At 32.7% G+C, this 26,438-nt stretch overlaps 1 protein-coding gene across 3 annotated transcripts; it reads right to left on the bottom strand.

The window, feature by feature from the left end:
• Positions 1-1,035: 1,035 nt before the first annotated feature.
• On the bottom strand, positions 1,036-26,053 carry LOC100779508 (disease resistance protein RPM1). 3 transcript variants are annotated; one of them, XR_001386361.3, is made up of 5 exons: positions 25,439-26,053; positions 24,514-24,638; positions 2,093-4,356; positions 1,471-1,578; positions 1,036-1,365 (listed from the first exon to the last, which is right to left on the bottom strand). XR_001386361.3 is itself a non-coding variant. In XM_003551404.5 (4 exons), the coding sequence occupies exons 1-3, from the start codon at positions 25,885-25,887 to the stop codon at positions 2,114-2,116; spliced, it is 2,817 nt and encodes a 938-aa protein (XP_003551452.2). In that variant the 5' UTR covers positions 25,888-26,051; the 3' UTR covers positions 1,036-1,365; positions 2,093-2,113. The 3 variants fall into 3 exon arrangements, 1 of the variants encoding a protein (XP_003551452.2); XR_419364.4 differs by having other exon boundaries at positions 1,471-1,513; XM_003551404.5 differs by lacking the exon at positions 1,471-1,578 and having other exon boundaries at positions 25,439-26,051.
• Between the last annotated feature and the right edge of the window lie 385 nt (positions 26,054-26,438).

The following is a 26,438-nucleotide window of genomic DNA, read 5'->3' as shown; positions in this document are numbered from 1 at the left end:
GATTTCGAGGTATGCATATTCAATTAGCACGCAAGGGGGAGATATATGAAAGCAGGTTAATGACGGTGTATTTGTAAACCCGTCTTTGATAAGCTCCAGCCTAATCTACAAAGACGATGTTAACACAAAACGTCGTTGTAGACGTTACGCACATGCCCCCTAAAAATGACATATATTTACAAAAATACCATTGGTCACCCTATTACAATGGATTTATTACGACCGATCTCGAATGTGTGTCATTAAAAACACTTTTTTTAGTAGTGTAAATTGCACAAAAAGCTTCAAGTGATCAAGAATTAATGTGTGTAGGGAGCTGAAAGAAACAAAATGTAGCCTTACAGCCTTAAATGACAACAAAGAACAGAGAATGAATGCTACTTAACATGGGGATGAAAAGAAAAAGTGAGTGATTCTAAAGGTTGGATCGATAGAAGAAGTTTTGGAAAATATAAACATGATCCCAACAATATTTACATTACGACCATCAATTAAAGGACTTTGGATTTTGATAGAATCTCATTTTTTATACATATTATGATGACTACATACTTTGTTTATTAATAATTGTGCATATCCAACATTATCATCAAATTTTAATTAGATTGTAATATTACAAAATAAGTGGATTTAGTTATTTTCTTATCAATGAATAAATTTGTATATCATTTATATATTATTCTTCTATAGTAATTTACTAAATTAAGATTTTTATGTTAAAAAATTAATTGATATGGAACATTTTTTTAATAATCTATAATTATATATAAAAATAATACGATATTTTAATGTACACATTTTTATACTTATTTCATGAATATAATTATATTTTTATTATTTTACTTCTATAAATACGTAAATGACTAACTTTTGTTATTTTTTTAATTTAAAAAAACATGTACCAACAGTAAACAATGAATTGCCTATTTTCTCCTAATATAAAGACATAGGGAATATCCACTTACCCCAAATAAAGATCCAGTTTAAGAGTAATTTTTTAAACTTATATACAGTAAGTGTGAATCGCCTCCCATATAAAAATCTCAACATACTTTTATTTATAGAGAAATTTAATCTCCTCCAAAATTCACTCATGGAGCACGCATATCCGCGTGAGTTTTAGTTCAATAAGTAAATGTCAAGGGAGTAACAAAGAGCTTGAAAATGAGTCATTCTTTAATTACACCCAGAAAAAAGAATGACGAGATCAACAAATTATTCGAACTAGTGAAATAAAACATGACCAATTGGCAACAAATGCGGATTGGGTTTAGGATAAAGGGGACATGCCCCTCGCAAGCACCCAAAGAATCACCTTTAGAGAATTTTTCCATGCCAGCTACCACTTTTCCAGAGAAATTGTCCCTAAAATTTGATTTAAACACAAATTAAGTATACCATGTAAACATAAATGTTTAAAAGCATGATCTCAATAATGAAACATATCATTCTATTATGATGCCAGCTTACCATTTTTTTTTTTCTAGATTGAAAGGTCAAGTCATTATTCCCCCTAACATTGAAGCAAAATTATAAGAAGATATTGTAAATCCTAAAATCTTGCACTCCTTTTTAGATCTGCAATTATTTTGCTAAAAAAAGGTAAGTAGCATTTGTTTGAATTTATTTTCCAAAATAGGCATAGAAATAACATCTTAAATATAAGCATTTGACTTCTTCACAAAACATGACAAATTGGTTTAATATCGCAGTTCAGTTAATGATAGTATAAAATGGTGATTAATCCAACAATAAAATAAAAGTTTAAATATGTTTTTGTTTGTAATAAATAATTATTTTTTATTTGATCCCTAATAAATTTTTTATTCAAATCAAGTGGTTAAAAAAAATTTATATATAATCCTAGTCAAACAAAAGTAACATGTGGCATGCCTGCTTGACCAATTAATAACTAGATAAACAGTTAATTGATTTCAACTAATGATTCAACAAAAGTTTTCAAATATTAAAAATTCGATGGAAAATAAATTTATTAAAAATAAAAATAATAAATGAGTATTTATCAACAACTAAAAACATACTGAACCCTAAAATAAATATAGCAACAATTAAATTGTGTTTCAGGACTTACCATTACTATCAAGTTCATCTTTCAAGCATCAGCATTATTAAAAGTGGAAAAATGGTCATCGTTGGAGAATTCCACAAGAGGTATTTTGTTAAAAATAATCTTGCAGTCTTCACTTCGTGATTCATTTATAAATTGTTCTTGCATATCATAGAGATAAAGCTTTTGAAGACTTGTCAAGTTCTGAATATCTCTGGGAAACGTCACCATTTTCTGGCATTTCCCTATCTTCAACTCTGCAAGATAAGGAATTGCTCCTTTAGCAATCTTTATGGTCTTCAACTTTGGCAAGGACTCTAGATGCAAAACCTTTAGGCCTTTCAACCATCCATTGTTGAAATGCAACTCATCACCACCATAAGCCTCATAGAACTTAAGGTACAACAGTTTTGACAAGTCTTTAAGGTAAGGTAATGGATCTTCCTTTAGACTAGACCACTTCAAGTATAATCTGACAAGATTTGGAATTTCTTTTATCCAAATTGGAAGCTTTTCTAAACGCCCATACAGGTAAAGGCGTTGAAGGGAAGATGGAGGATTTCTTAAAGATTCCAACTTAAGCATGCCATCATTTCCCATAGCCCCGATGCTTAAGGAACATAGATGGGTCATGTTCTCTATAGCCTTGCACAGTGCATCACCATATACTTCTCTTAGCTTTATAATCCCCAGCTTCCTTAACTTCTTTAGTTGTTCCAGTTCCTTTATTATGCTACCATCACTTGCATCCAAAAATGAAAGTTTCTGCAATGATGTTAGATTTTTAAGCCCTTCATTTACCTTCACTCCTTGTAAGCGGTCCAAATCGGAATATTGATTATAGATAAAATAAGCAAGGAGATGACACAACTTGACAAGGTTCTTAATTTCCTTTGGTAGCTCATGCACTTGAGTCCGCTTTAGGTCTAGAGTTTGCAACCTCTCTAGGTTGCCAATGGACTCTGGAAGTGACTTGATGTTGGTGTCCCTCAGGCTCAAGTATTTCAAGTTCAATAGGTTCCCAACTTGTTTAGGAAGGTTATCAAGGCGTGCATTAGACAAGTCTAATTGGCTCAAAAGCATAAAACTTGAGAAAAATTCTTCTGTCACCAGCCACTTCTTAGCATCATCAAAAACAAAACAAGACCTAACCTTCTTCCAGTTTTTGACTCTTTTCATGGCAGCAGCATCACTGTTTATAATTATTGATAAACCTCTAGGATCTGACGAATCCAACTTGGAGTAATTAGATGATGATGGTGTGGTTTTATCTTTCATCTTTACTTGATCACAAAACATCTGCTCCTGGCAAATCCTGGCTATTAACTTATGCATGAGGTTATACACGTGACAAGTTTTGGGTCTTCCATCAAAATCCACCTTTGAAACATGAACCAAGCATCTACATACAAGCTCAGCTAAGTATTGTTTTGCCAATTCCTCCATTGATGTGTCTTCTTCAGAACTATCTCTTTTTTCCTCTACAAGACCCCCAGCTACCCACAAACGAATGAGTGTCATGCAACTAATGAAATAGCCCTCAGGGAAAAGGCCAAAGTACAAGATGCACCTCCTGAGGTGGGAAGGAAGATCATGGTAACTTTCTAACATTACTTGATTGACAATGTCAAGAAGATGGTTACTTTGTAATCGTGAGCCAAGTTGAATGAGTGCCTTTCTCCATTCAGTGGTAGTTTTCTCCTTAGTTGCAAGGTGAGAAGCAATAGCCAAAATAGCCAGTGGCACCCTGTTGCATTTCTCCACAAACTCTTCGGACAAACCATTCAATTCAGGGTATTCCACTTTCTCAAATTGAAATGCCTTGTGACGGAAGAGCATCAAAGCATCACTTAGAGATAGAGGTTCTACTCTATATACAGACACAAAATGATCACTTCCAATCATATTTGCAACACTTTCATCTCGTGTGGTGATAATAACCTTGCTGCTTGTGCTGCTATTTTGATTTAGGGCATACTGGATAACATTCCAAAAATTTAAATCCTGCATATCATCAAACACAATGAGATACCTCTTATCTTCGAAGTATTCTTTTAATTTTCTTATACGAGACTCCAGAGTTGTTGTTTCGCTCCGCAATGTAGCTGCACCGGGGTCCTTCTCAAGTATATTTTCTATAATCTGCCTTATCAGCATATTTTGCTCATCATCAACTTGAGACCGAGACATGGTTATCCATGCACAAAACTCAAAATAGCTTGTTCCATTCTTCTGAAGGCTTACCTGCTCTTGCTTGCTGTACACATTCTTCACAATTGCCGTTTTACCTTGATAAAAAAAATATACGAAATGTTATTGAACTATGAATAGAAATTTTCATACTCTAATAAAAAAGAGAGAGAGAGAGAAATATTTGTTTTAAGAAATGTACATTATTGATGAATCAAATGAAAAGTTATACAATGAAAATATTAATAGAATTATGTGTTTCATTTTTTATAAAATATAAAGACCCCTTACATAATATTTTGTGTTCGACCCTAAAATGTCAAAATTGATCTTATTCTACTAGAAAACTTAATTTATCATGTTTAGTGGATCTCTCCTTTTTTAATAATTTTTTTATTCATAAAATTTGAAATTAAAATCTTACTTTAGGAGATAGAACTTAAAATCATTCGAATCAACCACTTCTTAGTATCCAATGCATATAACTATCTAAAGTAGCATGAGGTGGGTTTTTGTTTTGTATATTTTAGGATTTCAGGTTTTCGTTAATTCTTGGGTGCAGTAATTAGTAAGCCTGAGATTAATTGGTGTTACTTTTTGGCACACCTAACTGTGCTATGTTTAACTACAAATTATCAATATAGTCATTTTTACTTGTAAAACATAAATTATTAAAATTTTCAATATATAAACCTTTCTCTTATCTTCAAAAGATTGGAAGTAATGTTTAATCATTTTAGATGAATATCCTTTTTAATATTTTGATTACAAGATTTACTTAAAGAAAATTAAATTAATTTAAGTATATCTTACATACTTTTTATTAAATAAATAGCATATAGTAAAAAAATCTGATTTAAACAACCCATGGTAACTAGGAAAATTTTAAAAAGGAAGAAAAAACAAGTTACTTATTTGTGTTCTATGATTTAAACTAAGAAATAAGGAATGTTCTTTTTCATTATATAAGAAGTAAAGATTACAGAAAAAATTTAAAATGAGAGTTATTTCCTCTTTATAAATAAAATATTTCTTAACCTGTGTAAAAAAAATTAAACAACCAAAGTTTTAAAATGGAGAAATTATTATTTGCCCCCTAATCGATATTAGAGAGCACGTGTAAAACTTCAGTATATTAAGGAGAAAGAAAAACTCTCTTTCCTAACAAAATTCTAACAAATAAGAAATTTAGTCATTTTTTAGTTTGCTTACTTTTTCTTCCTTAGTTATCTTCTACACATGGCATTGTTAATGTTATATAAATATTACATAACTATATACTTAAAATATTTTACACGTCAACCAATTAAATTATTATTGATATAATTTTTAAAATAATTATTTAAAAATTTAATATACTGTAAAAAGTTATAATTAAATGATCGTGTAAAATTTATTTTTACTACTAGTGCATAATTAATTGTATTTATTTATCTATCTATGTATATAGTGGTAGTTAAAATGTACACATAGTGGCAGTTTAAAAAGCACCACTATAATAATTTTAAACTTTTTAATTTTGATAACTTTATTTTAAATAAAATATAATAATATTATAATATTTATAATTTTATTAATATTATTATTATGTTATATTAACAAATACCAAAATTACTAATATATATTACATTGATATATTTTAAAAAATAATAATTTACTAAATTCTCTTATATAAAAAATTTAATAATATAAAATTTAATATCATATAACAAATTTTTCAAAAACTAAATTATTATTATTATTTCATATTATATTATATTAAATTATTATGTTGTACTGATAATAAATTAATATTAATTAATTATAATAATTACTAGTATGTTATATTAATATATTTTTAAAAAAAATTGTTATTAATAATAAGAAAATAATTTATTAAATTTTAAAATTATTTAAAAATAATTTAATATTTTTTACTTATAATATTTTAGTAAAATATTGATAACTTTATTAATATTAATATTCTAAATTTAATGAAATGCTAAATTATATTATATTGTAATTATTATTTTTCATAAAGTTTAATTATTTAATTAAAAAATATTAATATAGTGACGATTTTGTAATTAGTATGTTATTTATAGATATTTTGTTATTATTTTTATATGAAGTAGACTCTTACACTCTATGAGTTGAGTTTATGAAACTCTCACGAGTCTATAGAGTTTGATAACCTTTTATATATATATATATATATATATATATATATATATATATATATATATATATATATATATATATATATATATATATATATATATATATATATATATATATATATATATATATATATATATATATATATATATATATATTTATATATATATAAGTAACTATTTTTTGTGTGCATATTTTGATAGACATATTTGCCCCTTAAATAATATTTTGATACAGTTCATTAGTCTGTTTTTATTATCACATTGAATTTTTTTATTATCTGTTTTAGCCTTTTAACTGCACAATGTAACCAACCTACTCCATGTTCCCCTTAGTATTCAACCTGAGTGCTTTCTATCCTCCTCTTATTGTACGTTATATAAGCCGTGAAATTTCTTTTCTTTGACACTGGTCCTCCCTTTCTCTCAATACAAACTCATTCCATCTTGAATTCATCCATGACCAATTAAGGTTTCATGTATATGATCCTTTATTTATTACTTGGTTTACATGACTACCACGACAATTCATGGCGGCAATTGAAATAAGTGAAAATGATAATGTTAACTCTTTTGTGTTTCATTTAATTTTGAGAGTTAGTCTATGTATTTTAACATGCATGGTTTTGATTATGGTTGAAGCAATTTCATCAGTATTGAGCCAAATCTAATTTCTGGTATGTATTTTTTCAATTTTATATTTTGTTTTTCCTCATCATACATTAAATATTTCAGAAATTCTTATATCTCACAAGGGAAGAACCATGGAACCAAAGCCAAGACTTCAAATAAGAATGCACCACCAACATAAAGTTCTGCTACGTGCTTAGTAAGCTTTTCCCTTAATTTGTTACACTAATCGCACACTTAGTAAGACGAATTAAAAAAAAAGTTGTTGAACTGCTTCCTATGTAACTGCATTATTCCATTCTTATTGGAGTACAAGTGTGAGGTGAAGTCCTACGTCGGATAGAAATGAAAAAAGTTGAGTACCATATAAGTAAAAATAAAACCCATAAACTTAAATTTTAAGATTTTAGGTTAAGGTGTGGTTTCAGGTTCACTTATGTGGTTGTTCATGACTCATTGGTTCCCCCTTGATTACATAACAATTGGTATCAGAGTCGATGGTTTTACTTGATGACCAACTCAAACGAGTAAGATGGCGACGACTGATCCATGGACATGGAGATCCCTTGTATCGAAAGTTTTCCTCACGAGTGAGTCCATGCATAGAGGTCAGGTAGTGGGTCCCACAAGTGTTGCGGTGGTACAAGATACTAGAGCATGTTGGCGATAATGGCTAGACAAGTCATGGTAGCCATAGTTAAGCTTTAAGAGTCACTATTGAATACTCGTGAATTGAAAATGACTTCCGCTCAAGGGAGAGGTTATCATGTGGAAGAGACTCACACTTGAGGGGGAGATTGTTGGAGTGCAAGTGTGAGGTGAAATCCCACATCGAATAGAAATGGAAAAAGTTGAGCACCATATAAGTGAGAAAAAGACTCATAAACTTTGAGCCTTAAGATTTTGGATTAAGTTGTGGTGTCGGGTTCACTTATATGGTTATTCATGACCCATTGGTGTAAATTTTCTCAATATTTACCCTTTCAATTTCCCAAAAATTTCAAGACAACAAAGTCTCACAATGGTTTTCGAAAAAAAACACCAAATGTTTTATTTACGACTTCATTGAATACTTCTTTGAATATCGAGTTTTTTGATTGTTGTGATTTCTATATTTTTATTATTTGTTTTTGAATTGCCATTCACGAGTGTTGTATTATATTTTGTTTATTGTTTTCATTTAACAGACTTTAAAGTACCGGAGTGGCATAAGGTGATGACAATGTGGTAATGAATAAGAATGTAACGGTGGTTCAAATTTTTTATTTTATTTTTTTACTAATGGAAGTTCATGGCCCACGGCAATCCACTTCTTTATTTATTTTTTTCAATTGTTAATCATACAATTATTTGTTGCTCCTAAACTTTTAAAATGCTTACACTCTTTAACTGCACAACAGGTAGTTACTTATTTCATTATCCCATTTTTAGAGCATCTCTAATAGTAGATCCCAAAATGAGATCTTAGTTACCTTTTTTGTGGTTCCCACGGTGTCACATCACTCTCAAGATCTTTCCCATTTTTTACATCAATAATAGATCTTATTTTGAGATCTTAAACCATTTTTTGTAAGTCCCACAGGGGATCCATCTTTTTCAAAAAAACTTGAATGCTCAAACCCTATCCTTTTTCCCATTTTCCTTCTGAGTCACTTCCCCCACACCACTCTTCCTTCCCTTTTATGTTTTCTCTCATGCTCCCCCACCACTCACCCTTTCCTCCTTCTCCTTTTTGTTTTATCTCATGCTCCCCCACCCTCACCCTCTGATGAACCACCCACCCCCACCCCACTACTACAAAATATAAATTTAACATCACATGATTAACATCGGTTTTTTAAAAAACCGATGTGAAGAAAAGCACGGTCGCATTTTTGTAAAGTGGAGTTAGTTAACGTCGGTTTTGACAAAACCGATGTTAAGTACTTGAGGTTAACATCGGTTATTTAAAAAAAACCATTGTTGTTGTTTTCATAAATTAAAACATAAATTCATTTTGGCCCCCGCATGCTCAAACCCTTTTCTCCTTTCTCCTTCTTCCTGACCCTGTGACTGCCGAAAACTGCACTACTGAAGCTACCATTGCCGTTGAAGTTGTAACTACCGCAAATGAGTTCGTCTCTGCCGCAATTGAGGTACTTCACTGCAACCACATTGTGAGCATAAGGAATATGGTTTCCATTCACTCTTAGTATCGATTGTTCGAATGTTTTTGTCAAACTTGTACAGTCCGAAACTTTGAAAATAAATTAGTTCCACATGAATAGTTTTTTTTTCTATAATTAGTTGAGGGTTTTTATAGACTGAAGGATTTCAAACAAAACACAGTGAAGACCTAAAATGTTGTTATCCCTATACATGATAATGGTTAATTATTTGTCTTTAGTCCTTTAAAAGTGAAAATACTATAATATAGTATATGTATCTTGGCACTCTTCAAATCCCTCACATATATAGAAGAAAAAAATAGTAGATGTATCCTAGTTTGGTTTTTGTCTGACACCCACATTGAGGAAATATAAGATTAGTGAGTCAATAAAGTTTGAATGTATGCATATGTAATATTTTGTTGTCTTGTTCGTATATTTCATATGCTTGTCAACCTTAGCATCATTTTCTATTGCCAAACAATAATTCTTGACATAGGCCCTATAAATTGGTATAATCCCTTCCACCAAATGCTTGCATACATTTTCCCTCAAGATATCATCGGATATTACCCAATTAAATTGCTTCTTGTACCTTTCATCAAAAGCTAGATTGAAAGCATTTAGTCTGTTTGCCAAGTCTTGGCTTGTCACATTTACATTGGAGGGTGAAAGTATGTCCCTTGAAACTACAAGAATAGATAGAAGTTTTCCCCAGCTGTTCCTCAAATAAAGTGTTGCATAATAGTCCGTATATTGCTCGTGTGCTCTTAACCAAGAATCTCCCATCATATTTCCAAGCACAGTACCCCTCAAATTGCAAAAATGACCATGATCAGTCATCATAAAAATGTAGGACAATGTGATATCTTCATAGGCCTTTGACCAAGTATCCAAATTTACCACAACCTCCTTAATTGCGTTATATATTTGGCATAAAACAATACCCTTTTAGTGCGTATAGCACCATGGCAAAGGGTTTGTTGTGTCCAATGTAGTTGATTGCAATGCAATTTCTGAAAATGCTTGATACCAAATCCTTTGTTTGGAAAAAAATAACATAAACTAAAGTATATTTGAAATATGAATGATTCAAGGAACTAGGAGACATTTAAAATTGGCAAAACTTGGTTTACTTCATTTGATAGGGAACAAGAAAAGAAAGTTAGGTTCGAGGGCCAGGGCCTCTAGATAAGGTGGGAAAGAATAGAAGCTTGTATATTTCTATATCATTGTTCATTAGAATTGCCTTATTTATACTAACTACTCACTAACTGAATTTTTTATTTTGTGCAACGAATATTTGCTAATGGAATTTGTCATTTTGATTGATAGATACCTATTGCTCATCAATTTGTGTACAAATTTTGAGATTCATACTCATCAGTTTGTGTACAAAATGGCAGGGTAGGAAGACTGGTATGGTCTATATGCTTTTTTTTGTTTCTAATTGCACAGGTATACTTCCTCCCCGGGGTGATTGTTCTTTAATTTCTATCTACAAAATCTAGATGATATGTTTCAATACTATAATTTGGATTCCTCCTTCAAATATATGGTACTATATGTTGCAGTCCTAGTGAACTGATTGCTAATTAGCAGCAGATGATACATGTTATAGTATGATGCATGCATGTGATTGTAAAAAATGTTGAAGAGGGGTTTAGTTCCTCCTCTTAAACCATGTTTGTTGAAATTCAATCTTCTAAGGAAGTTTTTGCTATTCGTTGTATATATGTCTCTCCTAAAGGGTTTTGTTTAGCCTTTTCTGTTACTATCACTTGATCTATCTTCTCATATATTGGGCTGTTATTCCAAATAAGAACTGGTTTTTGGCAGGGAGTATTGTTTTCTTTTGTCTTAAAAATATGTTGTTTCTTTTCATAGTGCATTTTGCTACCCAAAGATTCTTCCAGCTAAAGATAATTGCACAAATTATGAGATATGGCCTAATCTGGACCATTAGTCCAGTTGTCAAGGCCATATGGTCAGCAACTACTGAATATAAACCAGCCTCAATAGCAGCAGGTTCTCTTAACTCTCCTTCAACCATCTTCATCTTGTTTTCCAAGTAGTCAATCTTGTTGTCTAAAATGCCATTTCTAGCTTCCCTTGGATAAACCTTGGCATGTTTTCTGTCATTGGTTCGAATGTTTGTTCCATTATTTTGGCCAACACCATTCTCCCTACCACCCAAATCACTCAATTTATGCCCCCGACAATGAAACAGCAGCACTGTCCCTGGGGCTGCAACTTAAAAGGTTGTTTGATAGGCCTGTTAGTTAGTTAGTTAGGGGACAATAAATCCAATAGTGGGTTACTTAGTGAGTCAACTGACTGACAAACAAAAATTAGATTAAGAAGGAATAAACTAACAAAAATCAAGTTTAGTAAATAGTAGGAAAATTGGCAAGGAGAGTAAATTACCAAAGAATAGAAATAGAAGGTGTTTGATGTAATGTACTTAATAGGAAATAAAGTATAAATTTGTGAACCATGAAGAAACTAAAAGTGTTTCAAAAATAAAATGCATGTATATATGGAGTAAATGAATTTAGAAAAGAGAAGCAGAAAGGCTTTAAACACACTGTGGCTAATTAGAGTATGCTTTTTTTTCCAAGTTATCATTTACTACTGGTGATTCGCATTGTTGTGGAAGCTCTTTGATTATAGCAACTCCAGGTACGTACATATGGACTACTATGTGTGTATGTATGTATGTATGTATGTATGTATATATATATATATATATATATATATATATATATATATATATATATATATATATATATATATATATATATATATTATCAATGGCTGGTTTTGATTAGTTAGCTAGTTTCTCTTTTGAGATATAACTCGTCGCTCATGATAACTCGTCGGTTTTGTTAGCGACACTAACGAATTGGGGGACTTATAATGAGTGGTGCGTGTGACGAGAATGGATACCTCCACTGTCTGTTGCCCTAACTCGACAGTCATTGCTTTGTTGTTTGCTTAGGCTTCTTCTCGATCTATTGTGTTGTGTTATATGTCACTGTATTCAAATTGTATATCATTAATGTGCTTTTCTTTAGATTAAAGTTTTGTTCATAATGAGTAAGCCTTAGATTCCCGTTTGAGATTGAATACAATCATTCTTGCAGAAAGTTTGTATTAATCATTGTATTCAATCTTGAATTATCCGTTTGGACAGTTTGGGGAGACTCTCATTTTTATGGTAGATTCATGTGTTAAGGTTAACATTATTTTGTTTAATTTGATGAAATTACGGTACAATGCATTTTTAGTTGTTCTCTGAGTGCATACTTAATTATCGGCAAATTAATGTCATTAATTTCATGTCGTGTACTTGGAGACCAATGCGAAATGCTACCGAAATTTCATCAAATTTAACAAAATAAGATTAATCTTGACGCCTAAATCTACCATAAAAATGTGTCTTCCTGAATAGGATAGGGCCACACCTTAAATGAAAAAGTGAGATATCATGCATTGAAAGAGTTACGGAGCATGAAGGAGCTATTATTCAGATGGATCAAAGTTGGATGAATGAAAGCCATTTGAGCCCTGCGTATGAGGAAGGTGAGGAACAGTTCCTACAATTTACTTCAAAAAGAAGTCGACCGGATGAAAACGGGAAGTTTTTTGTCCGTGCATAAATTTTTTGAACGGGAGACGGCAAGGAGTCAGCAACATACGAGACCATCTTTTGTGTGATGAAATTAAGAGGAATTATACGAGGTGGATATGACATGGTGAAATGATAGACATGCAGAGTGGGCCCCAATCTAAACCGTTTGATGTAGAAATGGGAGATCACTTGGAGGATATGATTTGTGACCTTGGAAAAGAGTCTTTTTAGCAAGCACATGCCCCTATGTATGATACATTGCAAAGTGATTCAAAGAAGCCTTTGTATCCAGGGTGCAAGAATTCATTGACAAAATCACATGTCGGCGGTGTTAAGTCTGATTAATGTCAAGGCCAGATATGGGTGGAGTGACAAAAGCTTTAGTTCACTGCTTCAAGTAGTGCACAATATGCTTCCAAAGGAAAACATGTTGCCTAAAAGTTACTATCACGCAAAGAAGGTACTATGTCAGATGGGTATGGAGTATCAGAAGATTCATGCTTGCCCAAGTGATTGCATACTATACAAACATGAATTTGAAGAAATATCCAAATGCCCTAGGTGTGGGGTATCACGGTACAAAGTTAAGGATGATGAGGAGTGTAGTAGTGATGAAAACTCAAAGAAGCACCCCCCAGCGAAGGTGTTGTGGTATCTACCGATCGTTCCAAGGTTTAAGCGTCTTTTTGCTAATGGAGATGATGCTAAAGACCTTACATGGCATGCAAATGAGAGAAACTGTGATGGAATGATCTATCATCTGGCTGATTGCTCGCAGTGGAAGAAGATAGATCATTCGTTTCCGGATTTCGGCAAAGAGGCAAGAAATCTTAGGCTTGGTCTAGCCAGTGATGGAATGAATCCATATGGCAATTTAAGAACTCAACATAGTTCATGGCCAGTTCTACTAGTAATTTACAATTTGCCTCCTTGGTTGTGCATGAAGCAAAAATACATGATGTTGTCTATGACGATATCGGGCCCAAGACTGTCAGAAAATGACATTGATGTTTATCTAAGTCCGTTGATTGAAGACCTGACAAAGTTGTGGGATGAGGGGATTTTAGTGTTTGATGGGTTTCGAAATGAGACTTTTCAAATGCGTGCAATGCTTTTTTGTACCATTAATGACTTTTCAGCATATGAGAATTTGATTGGTTACAGTGTTAAGGGTCATCATGCATGCCCCGTCTGTGAAGAAGACACAAGCTACATACAACTGAAACATGGTAGAAAAACAGTCTACACTAGGCATCGGCGTTTTCTAAAACCTCATCACCCTTACAGGCGATTGAAAAAAACATTTAATGGAAGTCAAGAGAATGAAACTGTGCCGATATCGATGATTGGTGAGCAGTCTTCTAGTGTGTTGAACACCTGAATACTATATTTCGAAAGACCTAAACGAAGGAAAAAAGTAATACTTGCATATGGAAGAAGAGGTCGATTTTGTTTGATCTTTCGTACTAGTTTGATATAGATATTAGACATTGTATTGATGTTATGCATGTGGAGAAAAATGTATGTGATAGTGTCATTGGGATGCTCCTTAAAATTCAAGGCAAGACGAAAGATGGTTTGAATACTTGTCAAGATCTAGCTAAGATGGGTATACGATCGTAGTTGCATCCAAGGTTTGATGGTAAAAAAATATACTTGCCTCCAGCTTGTCATACTTTGTCCAGAAAGGAGAAGATGATTTTTTGTCAGTGTCTGGGTCAGGTGAAAGTCCCACAAGGATACTCTTTAAATATTAAGAACCTTGTGCAGTTGAGGGATCTTAAGTTGGTAGGGTTAAAGTCTCACGATTGTCACGTCTTGAAGCAACAATTGCTACCCGTAGCCATACGAGATATTTTGCCTAACAAAGTCAGGTTAGCCATAACTCGCCTGTGCTTTTTCTTCAATGCCATATGTAGTAAAGTCGTTGATCCTATGAAGTTAGATGAGCTAGAAAACGAGATTGTTATTATACTGTGCCAGTTGGAGATGTATTTTCCTCCTGCTTTCTTTGACATCATGGTTCTCTTAATTGTTCATCTGGTCTGAGAAATCAAATGTTGTGGTTCTATTTTTTTAAGATGGATGTACCTGGTTGAGCGATACATGAAGATCTTAAAAGGGTATATGAAATTTCTACATCGTCCAGAAGCATTTATTGTTGAAAGGTACATAGCAGAAGAAGCCATTGAATTTTTTTCAGAGTACATTGAAAAGGCTAAACCTGTTGGGCTTCCCGAGTCTCGGCATGACGATAGAGTGGGCGATAAGGGTTCAAGAGGACTACATGTTATCACTCCAAGTGTAGAAGATTTGTTACAAGCTCACTTGTATGTGTTGAATAACAATAATGAAGTATTGCCATACATACTTCAGCATGAAGGTTTAGTCAAAGAAAGTAATCCAAAAATGTCAAAGAACTAGGTCTTGAAAAGCATAACAAGACTTTTCTTGATTGGTTTAAAGATGCAATCTTTGCAGATGAAAATGCTTCTGAAACATTAAGAAAGCTAGCAAATGGGCCTAAAAGAAATGTTATAACTTGGCAAGAATCCAACATAAACAAGTATTTCTTTTATACAAAAGCACAAGACGAGAATAGTACAATGCAAAATAGTGGGGTCACCCTAAGGGCTGAATCTCAACACTTCGCCAGTGCACATGATGACAATCCATATGTAGCTTTCATCCCTTACTTTGGGTTCATTGAAGAAATTTGGGAGCTAAACTATGTCAAATTTATTGTTTGTGCTTTCAAATGTAAATGGGTTGACAACAACACTGGCGTGCGAACCAATGATGTGGGATTTATATTGTTAGATCTAAGAAACTAGCTTACTAGAAAGGTGGTCAGTGGTTCTACACGGGAAAACAATTGGTGTTAATGTAGAAGTTGACGATTCATACATTGATACTTATGTCATTCCTTTTTCCACACAAATGTCGCCTAACGTGGTCGGAGAATAAGAACCTAACGATGTTCATGCTAATCGTAATGATCATGATGAAGGAGAATTAATTAACATCGTCTAATGTAATTTTTTTATTATGTATTTGATTTAAGTCCATTCATTTACATGACCGGTTATAGTTTTTTTATAATGTTAATTAACTAATGTTTTTTCTTTGCAGGCATATGGCTACTCCACCTAGCTCTCCTCCTCCTCCCACAGAAGCTATATCACAGTCACCGTCTGCTTTGAAGCAGACAAGAAAAGCCACACGACTACGATCATTGGCGACTAGACCAGTTGGGGCTGACAGACCGGTGGTCCACGTCAATCCTGCTACCGGGAAGGCTAACGGTCCCCACAAGAAGAAATTAAGAACATATTTGGGGATTGTCACTCATGATAAGGTCGACATGACATACAAGACTTGGAAGCAAGTCCCTGCTGCTCAGAAGGATTTGATATGGGAGGATATTCAGGTATTTTAGTTTTCATCTTGCATATTCTTTATTAGCTAAAAAATTTCATTTATTAACGATAAAACCTAATTTATTGTTTGTAAGACTGAATTTGATATCCCTAAAGCATCTGATGTTAGGACAAAGAATAAAATACTTCAGAATGTGGGAGAACGGTGGAGACAGTTTAAGTCTGATTTGACGTCAAAATAGGCACTTGCAGCCGACAAGGACAGTGTCGATGACACTATATGCAAAAAATACGACATTAGCAAGGAGAAATGGACCCAATTTTGTCAGAGCCGCAGAGACCCCTCGTGGGAGGTATGTACTTGTGATTTTCATTGTTTTCAAGTTTAAATTCACTTCTTTTAATACATTGTAATCATGAGTTTCATTAATGTTTAATTTTTGCAGGATGTGTGGAAAAAGACACAGGCCATCCAGAAGCAAAACATTGTCCCCCATGTGTTGTCTCGTAGGGGTTATGAATATTTAGAAAACAAGATGATGGATGAGAAGAGAAATAAAAAAAACAGGAGGAAGCTGCTCAATCCGAAAGCATAGAGGCCGTGATTGATCCTTAATCTCCCATCAGACAACATGTGAAGTGGAAGATGGTTTGCACCAAAAAAACAAGCCAGATGACGTCTGAGGGAGCAAAGGAAATTGCTGAGAAGATTGTAAGTCACTTTTAATTAATAATCATAAATAGTTATGTTTATTTTGTCCCAATCTTTGGCATGCAAATGTGTTATGTACATGATTCGTTGGAAGAGCAGGTGTCACAGGGTTCATTTGTCCCCCATGGACGTCAGGATGTCCTGACTGCTGCCATTGGGCGACTAGAACACCCTGGTCGTTGCGTGCTGCTGGAGCCGGTGTGACCATCAAACAATACTTTGGACCGACTCAACGGACTTCCCGCACTTCTTCCTTCATCGCTCCTGAAGAACTAGAGCAGTTGACTCAACAAATCAGGGATCAGCTGGAGGAGTCGATCACAGAAAAAGTGACTCGACAGCTGATGTTATCCTTCAGCCAGATGCAGTCCCAGTTTCAGTCACAGATGCAATCACAGGGATTTGCATTGCCTTCAGAGCCTGAGGTTGGTCCCTCAGTTGCTCATGTCAGCACAAAGGGTAGTTGTATTGATCCCTCAGCAACCGATCCAGACACGGGTGACTCAAACAAATGCGAGTTGTACATCGAAGAAAATCCTCCCCACCTAGTTGCCCTAGGAAGAGTTTATGAGGGATCCACAATCATTCACAACATCCCTTTGTTGCATGATCAAGTGAAGGTTTGTGTTGAGGAGGTTAAAGATGTAGATGCTCTCATTCCTGTACCCACTGACGAGGTTATTTTAGTGGGGCAGACACTTAACACCTTCCTTGCTTGGCTGACACATCTCGTCAAGTGTTTATCAGAACATGTATTTTACTCTTATTATATGCTTGTTTTTTTCAATTCAATTTTTCATTGTAATTAAATTATGTCAATTAACTATGTTGGATAAGCAGGGAGTTGTGGGACCAATAAAACCTGCAGATAGGTCGGATCTTGAGGTCGAGGATCCCCTACATCTGATGACATTGACCATCCCACAACTTTTTTTGAAGCCGTTGCAATTTATGTGGGATGTTTCCCTATTCGAGCTGTTTAATTCAGACTTCCCCTTATTCATGAAGTTCTGTCTGAAATAGCACACGGTGGTCAATGTCTCAGCATCTATGTTATACAGTTGTGGATTCTGTAAGTCAATTTAGATTATTGTTAATTACCTAAGTTATTGTTTTAAATTCATACATAATTTACTTTGTGTTAACAACAATAGGCATCTGACTGAGACAAGTATGCAATTGGGGAATTTCAATGTGTATGGATTCCTCGAGCCACAGTCCATCTAGAAATTTTGGCAATCACAGTTTGAATCTGAAAGTTACATCAAGAACTAGATGCAAAGTTCAAAACGGGATGTCTACCTAGGAGCCTACCTTAATGGGTAAGTAAAACTGAACAAATGAATTTAAATAATGTATAATACTACAATAACCTATATTAGTCTCCACTGCAATGCACACTGACAAATGGTCGTCATTTTACCTAAGGAAAATCTTGTTGTTTGATTTTGTTCCTTGCATAATAGGTCAGACAACTATCTAAAAGGAATAATTAATAGGTTAGTGTTGTTTTTCAATATATTTGCATTAGCATTAGTCAGCAACATCAATATTTTAATGTTCTTTGTATTCAACAGTGCTTTGAAAGGACTTGATGATACTCCACAACCAAAATCCAAGACTGCAAATGCTAGGTGGATTGTTGTTTAAAGTAAGTAATTTAAACAATGTTTTTAGTGATATATATTTTATGTCTGTGTACACTAATTTGTAGTTAACATTATATATTTAAATTTCATTATGTATTTAGTGTAATAAACAAAAAGGAAGCACTGACTGTGGCTATTACATGATGCATTGGATGTCAACTATAATCTTAGGAAGTTTCAGGAATAATTGGGAAATGATAATTGTTTATTTCGAACAAATTTGATTTTCTTATCATTGGTATTATATTGTTAACTTATGTTTTATTTTATCATGCAATATTTTAATGATGTTAGACCATTGGAATCAGACACATTGAAGGCGCTTTCGCATCCAGTGGGCAAACTATTATCTCAAAGTTAGAAATAAAGCTTAGTTTACTAGCTTGTAATTTTAGTTAGGATATTAGGCAACTTAGGATGTTAGGCAACTTTGTAATTTTAGTTTTATTAATTAGTTTATTATCTTGCTTTACATTTTTTACAATTGATGTAACCTTTTAACATTAATTGAATATTCTTTATTCATAGTTATTAATAAATTCTTTATTGATATATAGTTATCAATTGATTTTTTACAATTGATAATTTACTAGCTAGCTTTCAGCTAAAAATTGTTTAAAAACAGAATGCAAATGATATATATATTTTGCTTTGTGGTCTGATTTCAAATTTGCAAATTAATTTTTGGGTTTAATGAAAAAACAGACAGTGTATTAAAAAAAATTCCTAATAACAACATCGATTTTTTAAAAAAGCTGATGTTAACCTACGAAAACAACATCGATTTTTCCAAAAACCGATGTTAATTATTAACGTTAACATCAGTTTTCAACAAAAACCGATGTTAACTTCCAAAATGTTAACATTGATTTTCTACAAAAACTGATGTCAATTTCCAACGTTGCTATGAACATTGATACCTTTTTTTTGTATAATTCTTATTATATAACATCGGTTATTTAAATAACCAATGTTATCATTTTTACGTTAACATCGATTTTCAAAAATCGATGTTAGCGTTAATACTTTCAACATTGGTTTTCAATAATCGATGTTGAAAGTCCTAAATAACCGATGTAAAAAGCATATTTTCTAGTAGTGCCCTCACCTCCCTCTATCACAAACCCTACCCCCATCATGCGACAAACCCTCACCCTCTCCTCCCTCCAACACAACCCTCCAAAATCTCCTCCCTCCCTTTCGCGACCACTATCTCCATTCTCATCAACAACATGCAGAGATAGATCTAGTGCTCATAAACCCAAATCTATCTTTTTTTTAAAAATGATTTCATTTTTACTACGTTTTGTTGTTTATCTCCTCTCTTCCTTTTCCTTTGAATTTTGTCCACTTCGTGGCAATTGCATCCTGTGGGTCTTTGTTGGGGAGAGAGAGAAAACAAAATTTTGGAAAACAATGCAAATCTTGGTGTTTCTTGTTGAAGAACCAGATCTCCACGAGGAGATCTAGCTGCCAACTCCAATAATGGATCTTAGGAAGATCAAATCTTGAAGCTAAGATCTCCTTCCTACCATTGTTGAAGATACTCTTAATATACTCTTCCCTATATTGCTCTTTTTTAAATTCCCTTTTTTCGTAGTTCCAAACCCTTACTTTTTCCCCTTCTCTGGAAAATTCACAAATAAAAAAAATAGATTCAAGTTTTTTTACACATAAACACTCATCTCCCTCTCTTATTAAAATTTTAGGTATTCAACATTGACTTCTCTAAGTCAAAGTGCAACAACTGGTTGTCATGCTGGGATTGATTGTGTACTGCCATGTTGGGATGGATTGTGTGCTTCAAAGGAGGATGGAGGTGTGGGATTCTAAAATGTTAATGCTTTTAATCTTGTCATGTTAGAAAAGTAGGGATGGAAAATTGCAACGATCCCTAATGCTTTGTCGTCATGAGTTCTCAAAGCCAAATAACGCTTTCACTTGGTGAAGTGTTGTCTCTTCTAAGGTGGTGTTGAAAGAGGGGTTTCTGTGGAGGTTAAGGGATGGGGTTAGCATTGATGTTTGGAAGCAACCTTGGTTATGGTCCACCACTAATGCTTTTATTGAGACTCCCATGTACCCAAGTATGGAGACCTTGAAGGTAAGTGACCTTATTGACAGTTTGGGCTCTTCGAACGTCCCTCTTATTGACCATTTATTCTATCATGGTGATGTGCAATCTATCCGGTGTGTCCCTATTATGGATAGGTCTAGGAGGGATAAGTGTATTTGGGGCCATTAAAATTGTGGCATGTATACTATTAAGAGTGCCTATAGATTTGCTTTGTATAAGCTCGATGATTATGATACAATAAGGGTGCAGGGAAATTGGAAGCTCATATGGAATTTGGAGATCCCCCCAAGAGTGAAAGTGTCCATGTGGAGGTTGTGTAGAGACTGCCCACCAACCAAAGCTACCATTCATGGATGATTCTGAGTTTAACATTATCCAAGACTGTAGAAGTGTCTTTAGCCATAATCCAACCTTCTCTATAGGTATGGTTTTGTATAGAGACAAGCCAATGGATTTGCCCATGAGCTTGCTAGGATGACACCATTTTTTCTTGGTCTCTATAGTTTTTATCATACAATTCCTTGTATAGCGTAAAATGAGATGAGTATGTTTCTGTAAAAAAAAAGTCGACTTCTTTATAGGTAACATCCTCCTCATCATTGAAATTGAGTAATCACGTCTATGTCTTTATCAAAAAAGTGGCCTATGCATTGGCTGTGGTTTTTGGTTCCTTTTCACATGGTCCAACTTTGAAAAGAGCTAACATAAACATCAAGTATTTATTTACATAAAATGATTTATTTAGTAAGAATATAAAAAATTAAAATTATTTTAGTTAAATTTAATTTTAATTATTATTTTTAAATGTATAGTTAAGTTCATTCCAAGGGAAATTAACCCTTTGTAACCATTTAAAACGAACAAATAAAAAATAAAGTTTAATTTAATTAAAAGACATTATAATGTTAACTTATTAAATAATATAAACTCAAATCATTATTTCTCACTTAATCATGCAAAGAAGAATTTATGACTTCTATTACAGCACCCCAAACTGATTAAAACCTTAAAAAAAAGAGATTAACCCCAAAACTAATAATTTAATTCAATCAAGGTATACAAAAGGCAGAGATCATGAAAAATATAAATAAAATAAAATAAAATTCAACGCTACTTGCATTTCTTCAGTTACAACTTTTATGGTACACATTACTTGATTCATATTTTACCCTTCAATTGGCAAAATTACCAATAACTTTTTATTGTAAACAGTAAATGCATAAGTGAAAAAATCGATTAGTTATATATCTAGAAAAATAAAAACGTATACACACACGTATCAGATAAGTGTAAAATAAATTATTGGATTAAAATTAATAGACAAATTAATTTTAACACAATAAAAATGTAAACACGCAAACATGATAGTGCATATATTTCCACTAGTATTCTTGAAATAAATATTATTAAACTATTATAATGGTGGTTTCATAATTGTCTTTATATGCAAATTAGGAGTGACAAATGAATTTATTTATTCACTATCCATCAAATCTATCTCCAATAAATCTATAAAATCCATCAATTACAAAAAAAAAATATAACAAATGAATGGATCCAAATTCATCCACTTAATTTTATGGATAGTTAATGATTCATCCACTAATTCTTAAAATCCAATGGATCCTGTAATCAATACTTAATGGATCAAAATTGATCCAACTTAATAATAAAATAATTTGAGTAATTTTCGGTCAACAATGACTAGATTTTTTTTTGTCATCACTGATCGAGACTACTTTTTGGCAGACATTAGCCCAGACATTAACCCAGGTTTTTTGGTTGATGACGATGACCGAAGTTATTTTTTGGCTGACATCGATTAGGGTTATTTTTTACAAATGTCGACTAATATTTTTTCAGAAGATGTTGGACGATGCTATTTTTTAGACGATGTTGACTAGGGTTTTTCTTTGCCAACTTTGGTCAAGGTTATCTTTTTGCCATTGACATCTAGAGTTGTTTTGGCCAATGTTAACTAATAATTTTTTAAGCCAATGTTGACCGATACTATTCTTCAGACAATGTTGGCTAAAGTTTTTTTAGCCGACTTGGGTCGGGACTATTTTTTGGCCAATATCTTCCATAGTTTTTTTGGCCAACATTGGTTGATGATGTTTTGAGGTCGACATTAGTCGAAGCTATTTTTGGTTGACGTTCGCTAGGGTTGTATTTCGGTCAATATCTGTCGAAGCCATTTTTGGCTGAAGTTGGCTAGTGTTTTTGGTCGACATCAATTATGACTATTTTTTTGCTCACATCAGCTATGTTTTTTTGTCGTCGTCGATCTAGTCTTTTTATGGTTGACTCAACTAGGATTTTCTTTGTTGACATTAGTTGGCCCAATTTTTTTGCTGACATCGATCTAAAAATATCACTGACTGACATCGTCCAGAAAAACCTACCTAAAATCAACCAAAACATTTCTCCAGTTGACAATTGATCGAAAAATCTTAGTCGACATCAGTCAAAAAATAGCATTTGCCAATGTTGACCGGAAAAACCCTAGTCAATGTTGATAAAGAAAATAACCATGTCTGATATCCTCCAAAAATCGTCATCGACTAACGTCGACCAAAAAATCCTAGCTAATGACGGCCAAAAAATAACCTTAACTAACATCGATCAAAAAAACTCTAGCCAACACTAGCAAAAAAATTGTCCTGGTCAACATCAGCAAAAAAAACCTAGTTGAAATTGACCAAGAAAATAGTTATAGCCGATGTCAGTCAACAAACATCATCGGTTGATATCGATCAAAAAATAACCTTAGCTAATGTCAACCAAAAAACTCTAGTCGATGTCTGCCAAAAAACCATAGTCGATGTCAACCAAAAATAGTTGCTATTGACATGCATTAACTGAAAAAACTAGCTAATGTCAGTCAAAAAACATCACAAACCGACATTGATAAAAAAAACTCTAGTCGATCTCGACCAAAAAAAAATATTTATGGCCGACATAAGCCAAAAAATAGCTTAGGCCGATGTCACCTAAAAAAACTTGGTCATTATCAAGCAAAAAACATCATTGGTTGGCGTTGGCCAAAAAATAGTCTCATCTTATGTTAGCTAAAAATTAGCCTTAATCAAGGTCGGTCCAAAATAACTTCAGTCGCTTTTTGTTTGAGTTATTATTATTTTAGAAAATATTGTGAGTTTTTTAAATATATTATTTTTAAACTAAAAATAATTATGTTTTTAAAAAAATTGTGGATGGATTGGATGGACATCCATCCATGAAAAAAGTGTTAATGGATGGATCAAATGAATTTTTTTTATTAAATGAATCAGATTGGATTGCATCCATTAAATAATGTTTCATGGATAAAAATGGATTAATGGATTGTTTTGATCCAATCCATTAGGATATGAATTAGGATTGATCTGATCCATACATTTGTCACCTCTAATGCAAATCACTTAGTGGTTGTTTTAAACTTTCACAAAGTAGATGACATGAATATGATACATGTATTTTTTAACACCGTCAATTTAAATGACAAAACTAAATTGAATTAATTTTAAATTAAAGAATCAAATCAATAAAAATAACTATTTTGTAGTAGCCCAAATCTACATTAGAGAACAAAAATAATAATTAGAGAACAAAAAATAACTATTTTAAAGTAGCCCAAATCTAAATTGAATTAATTTTAAGAGATCAAATCAATAAAAATAACTATTTTGCAAACATAAAAAATAAATTAGAGAATAAAAATAATAATTTAGCCTATTAAAAAACACACAGGTATACCATTTTGTAGTAGCCCAAATCTACATTCGATCACTTCAAAACAACTATTTCACATTCGATCATTTTAATAATTTATTGGGAACAGAAACTGCAAGAAAATTAATATATATAAATTACCTATCCCTGGTGGGCCAACCACCACCCTGATTGGAACTCCCCTTTCTGTTAGCCAATTTGTGAGTTGCTGCTTGTGACGATCAATACCAACAAGTTGAGGTTCCTTGACAAAATGAGCGCCTAACCTGAACAGTAATACATCAAGTAAGCCTCTAAAATTATAAACACTAATTAGTTTAGATCTTAAACTAAATAGAATATTATTTTAATCCTTCAATTATTTAATGACGCTTATATTTACACGTAATATTATTAAATTATAGTTATTTTAATTCCTAAAATTATAATAACAAAAAAACTAAAATGACTAAAATTTTGTAATTTTAAAAGCTAAAATAAGATTTTATATAAATTTAGGGATTAAATTGATTGATACTCATCATCTTAAAAACCCAAGTGGCTCATGAGACAATTCAACTATGAGTGTCAACAGATTTTTCAAAAAAAATTAAAAATCTCAATGACCAATCAGGATACTCATTCACAATCATATGTGCAGAAAAAAAAAAAAAAAAAAAACTCATTCTCTATAGCAAAGGCTTCTAGGTTTCATGCTAGCATTCCTTTTGAAAGTATATTCCAAATAGTATTTTTGCTCTTATTATGAACAAAATGAAATAAGTTGGATTTTCCTTAAAAAAATAAAATAAAGAACTCATTAATTAACTTTAGAGAAAAAGTTATATGTTTCCACTATTAATTAGAGAGAATTTAATAGTTACATGCAGAGTAAAACAATTTTTCATTATTATCTAATCACGGATAACTATTGCAATGATCTTTAAGATAAAGTATTAAAAAATAAGTTGATAAACTTATTATATGTAGGGATATTTATAATTAAACAAGATGTATAAAAGTAAAACTAGAAAATGAAAATGAGAAATGAAATAGAAGATGCCAAAAACTAGTTCAGACGTAGGACCTTGGAGTTGCACGATAAGGAGCACGAGAAGATGGCTCGAGTTTCAAGACCATTCCTTCACTGTAGAGACCGTCTAGGGTTTTTCTGACTTTTTTAATATCAGATGCAATATCATGACGATGTGTTACAGTTTTGACCTTCTCTATTAATTCAGTGGCTGCACCATGGATACCATGCCTCTGACCACGTTCTTCCACTTTGAGCAAATAGTGATCAATCACATCCTCCATCTCAAACGCCACGTTCCTCAATGATTTCAACCAACTTTTGACACTTGATTGATCATCTGACAACTGCTTCTTTTCTGCATCCCTAATGTAAGAGTTTATTCGTTCTAGCTGATTCTTGATCTCCTCAACCTCCTTGTGCACCTTTCCTAAGATTGTTGCTTCCTCACTCAGTAACTTAACCAAATGGTCAAGTAGAAAGGCCACTGCAGTTTCAGCCATTAATTTCTTCCCCTTCTTTTCCTGATTTCACCTCTAAATTATGATGAATCCACCACACACACACACACACCATATATATGCATAAAACAAGGGGCCTCTCTCATTACCATACGTTTTTTAAAGTGTTGATGTACCAACAACCGTGGACCAAAAGATGAATTAAAAAAAAAAAAAAAAAGCGCGTCAACTAAAATATTAAAGTTCGCAAATTAAGGACAATGATTGGAGAGGTTCTACACTTGAAAAACAAAAAATATTACTTAATGGTCAATCAATTTGGGATAGAAAAGTCATTTTTGGTGTATTAAAAAGAAGGAAAAAAAAACAATACCAACTAGGGTTTGATTTATCATCATATGGTATATATGTATAAAAAAAATCTGTATTTATGATCTTAAGCTGGTACGATTTCACAATGTAAAAGTAAATGTTGAGAGAATTGGCCGGTCTCACTTTGTCATGAATAATGCATGTTTTCATATCACTATATATCTCTTGTAATTGGTATACATGATTTTAGATTATTATTATTATAAATGAAGGCCGTATAA

Source organism: Glycine max, chromosome 18 (genome assembly GCF_000004515.6).
Source record: "Glycine max cultivar Williams 82 chromosome 18, Glycine_max_v4.0, whole genome shotgun sequence".
Classification (NCBI taxonomy): Eukaryota; Viridiplantae; Streptophyta; class Magnoliopsida; order Fabales; family Fabaceae; genus Glycine; species Glycine max.
Note: the sequence above shows the minus strand (reverse complement) of the source record. Positions and strands in the feature narration are given on the sequence as shown.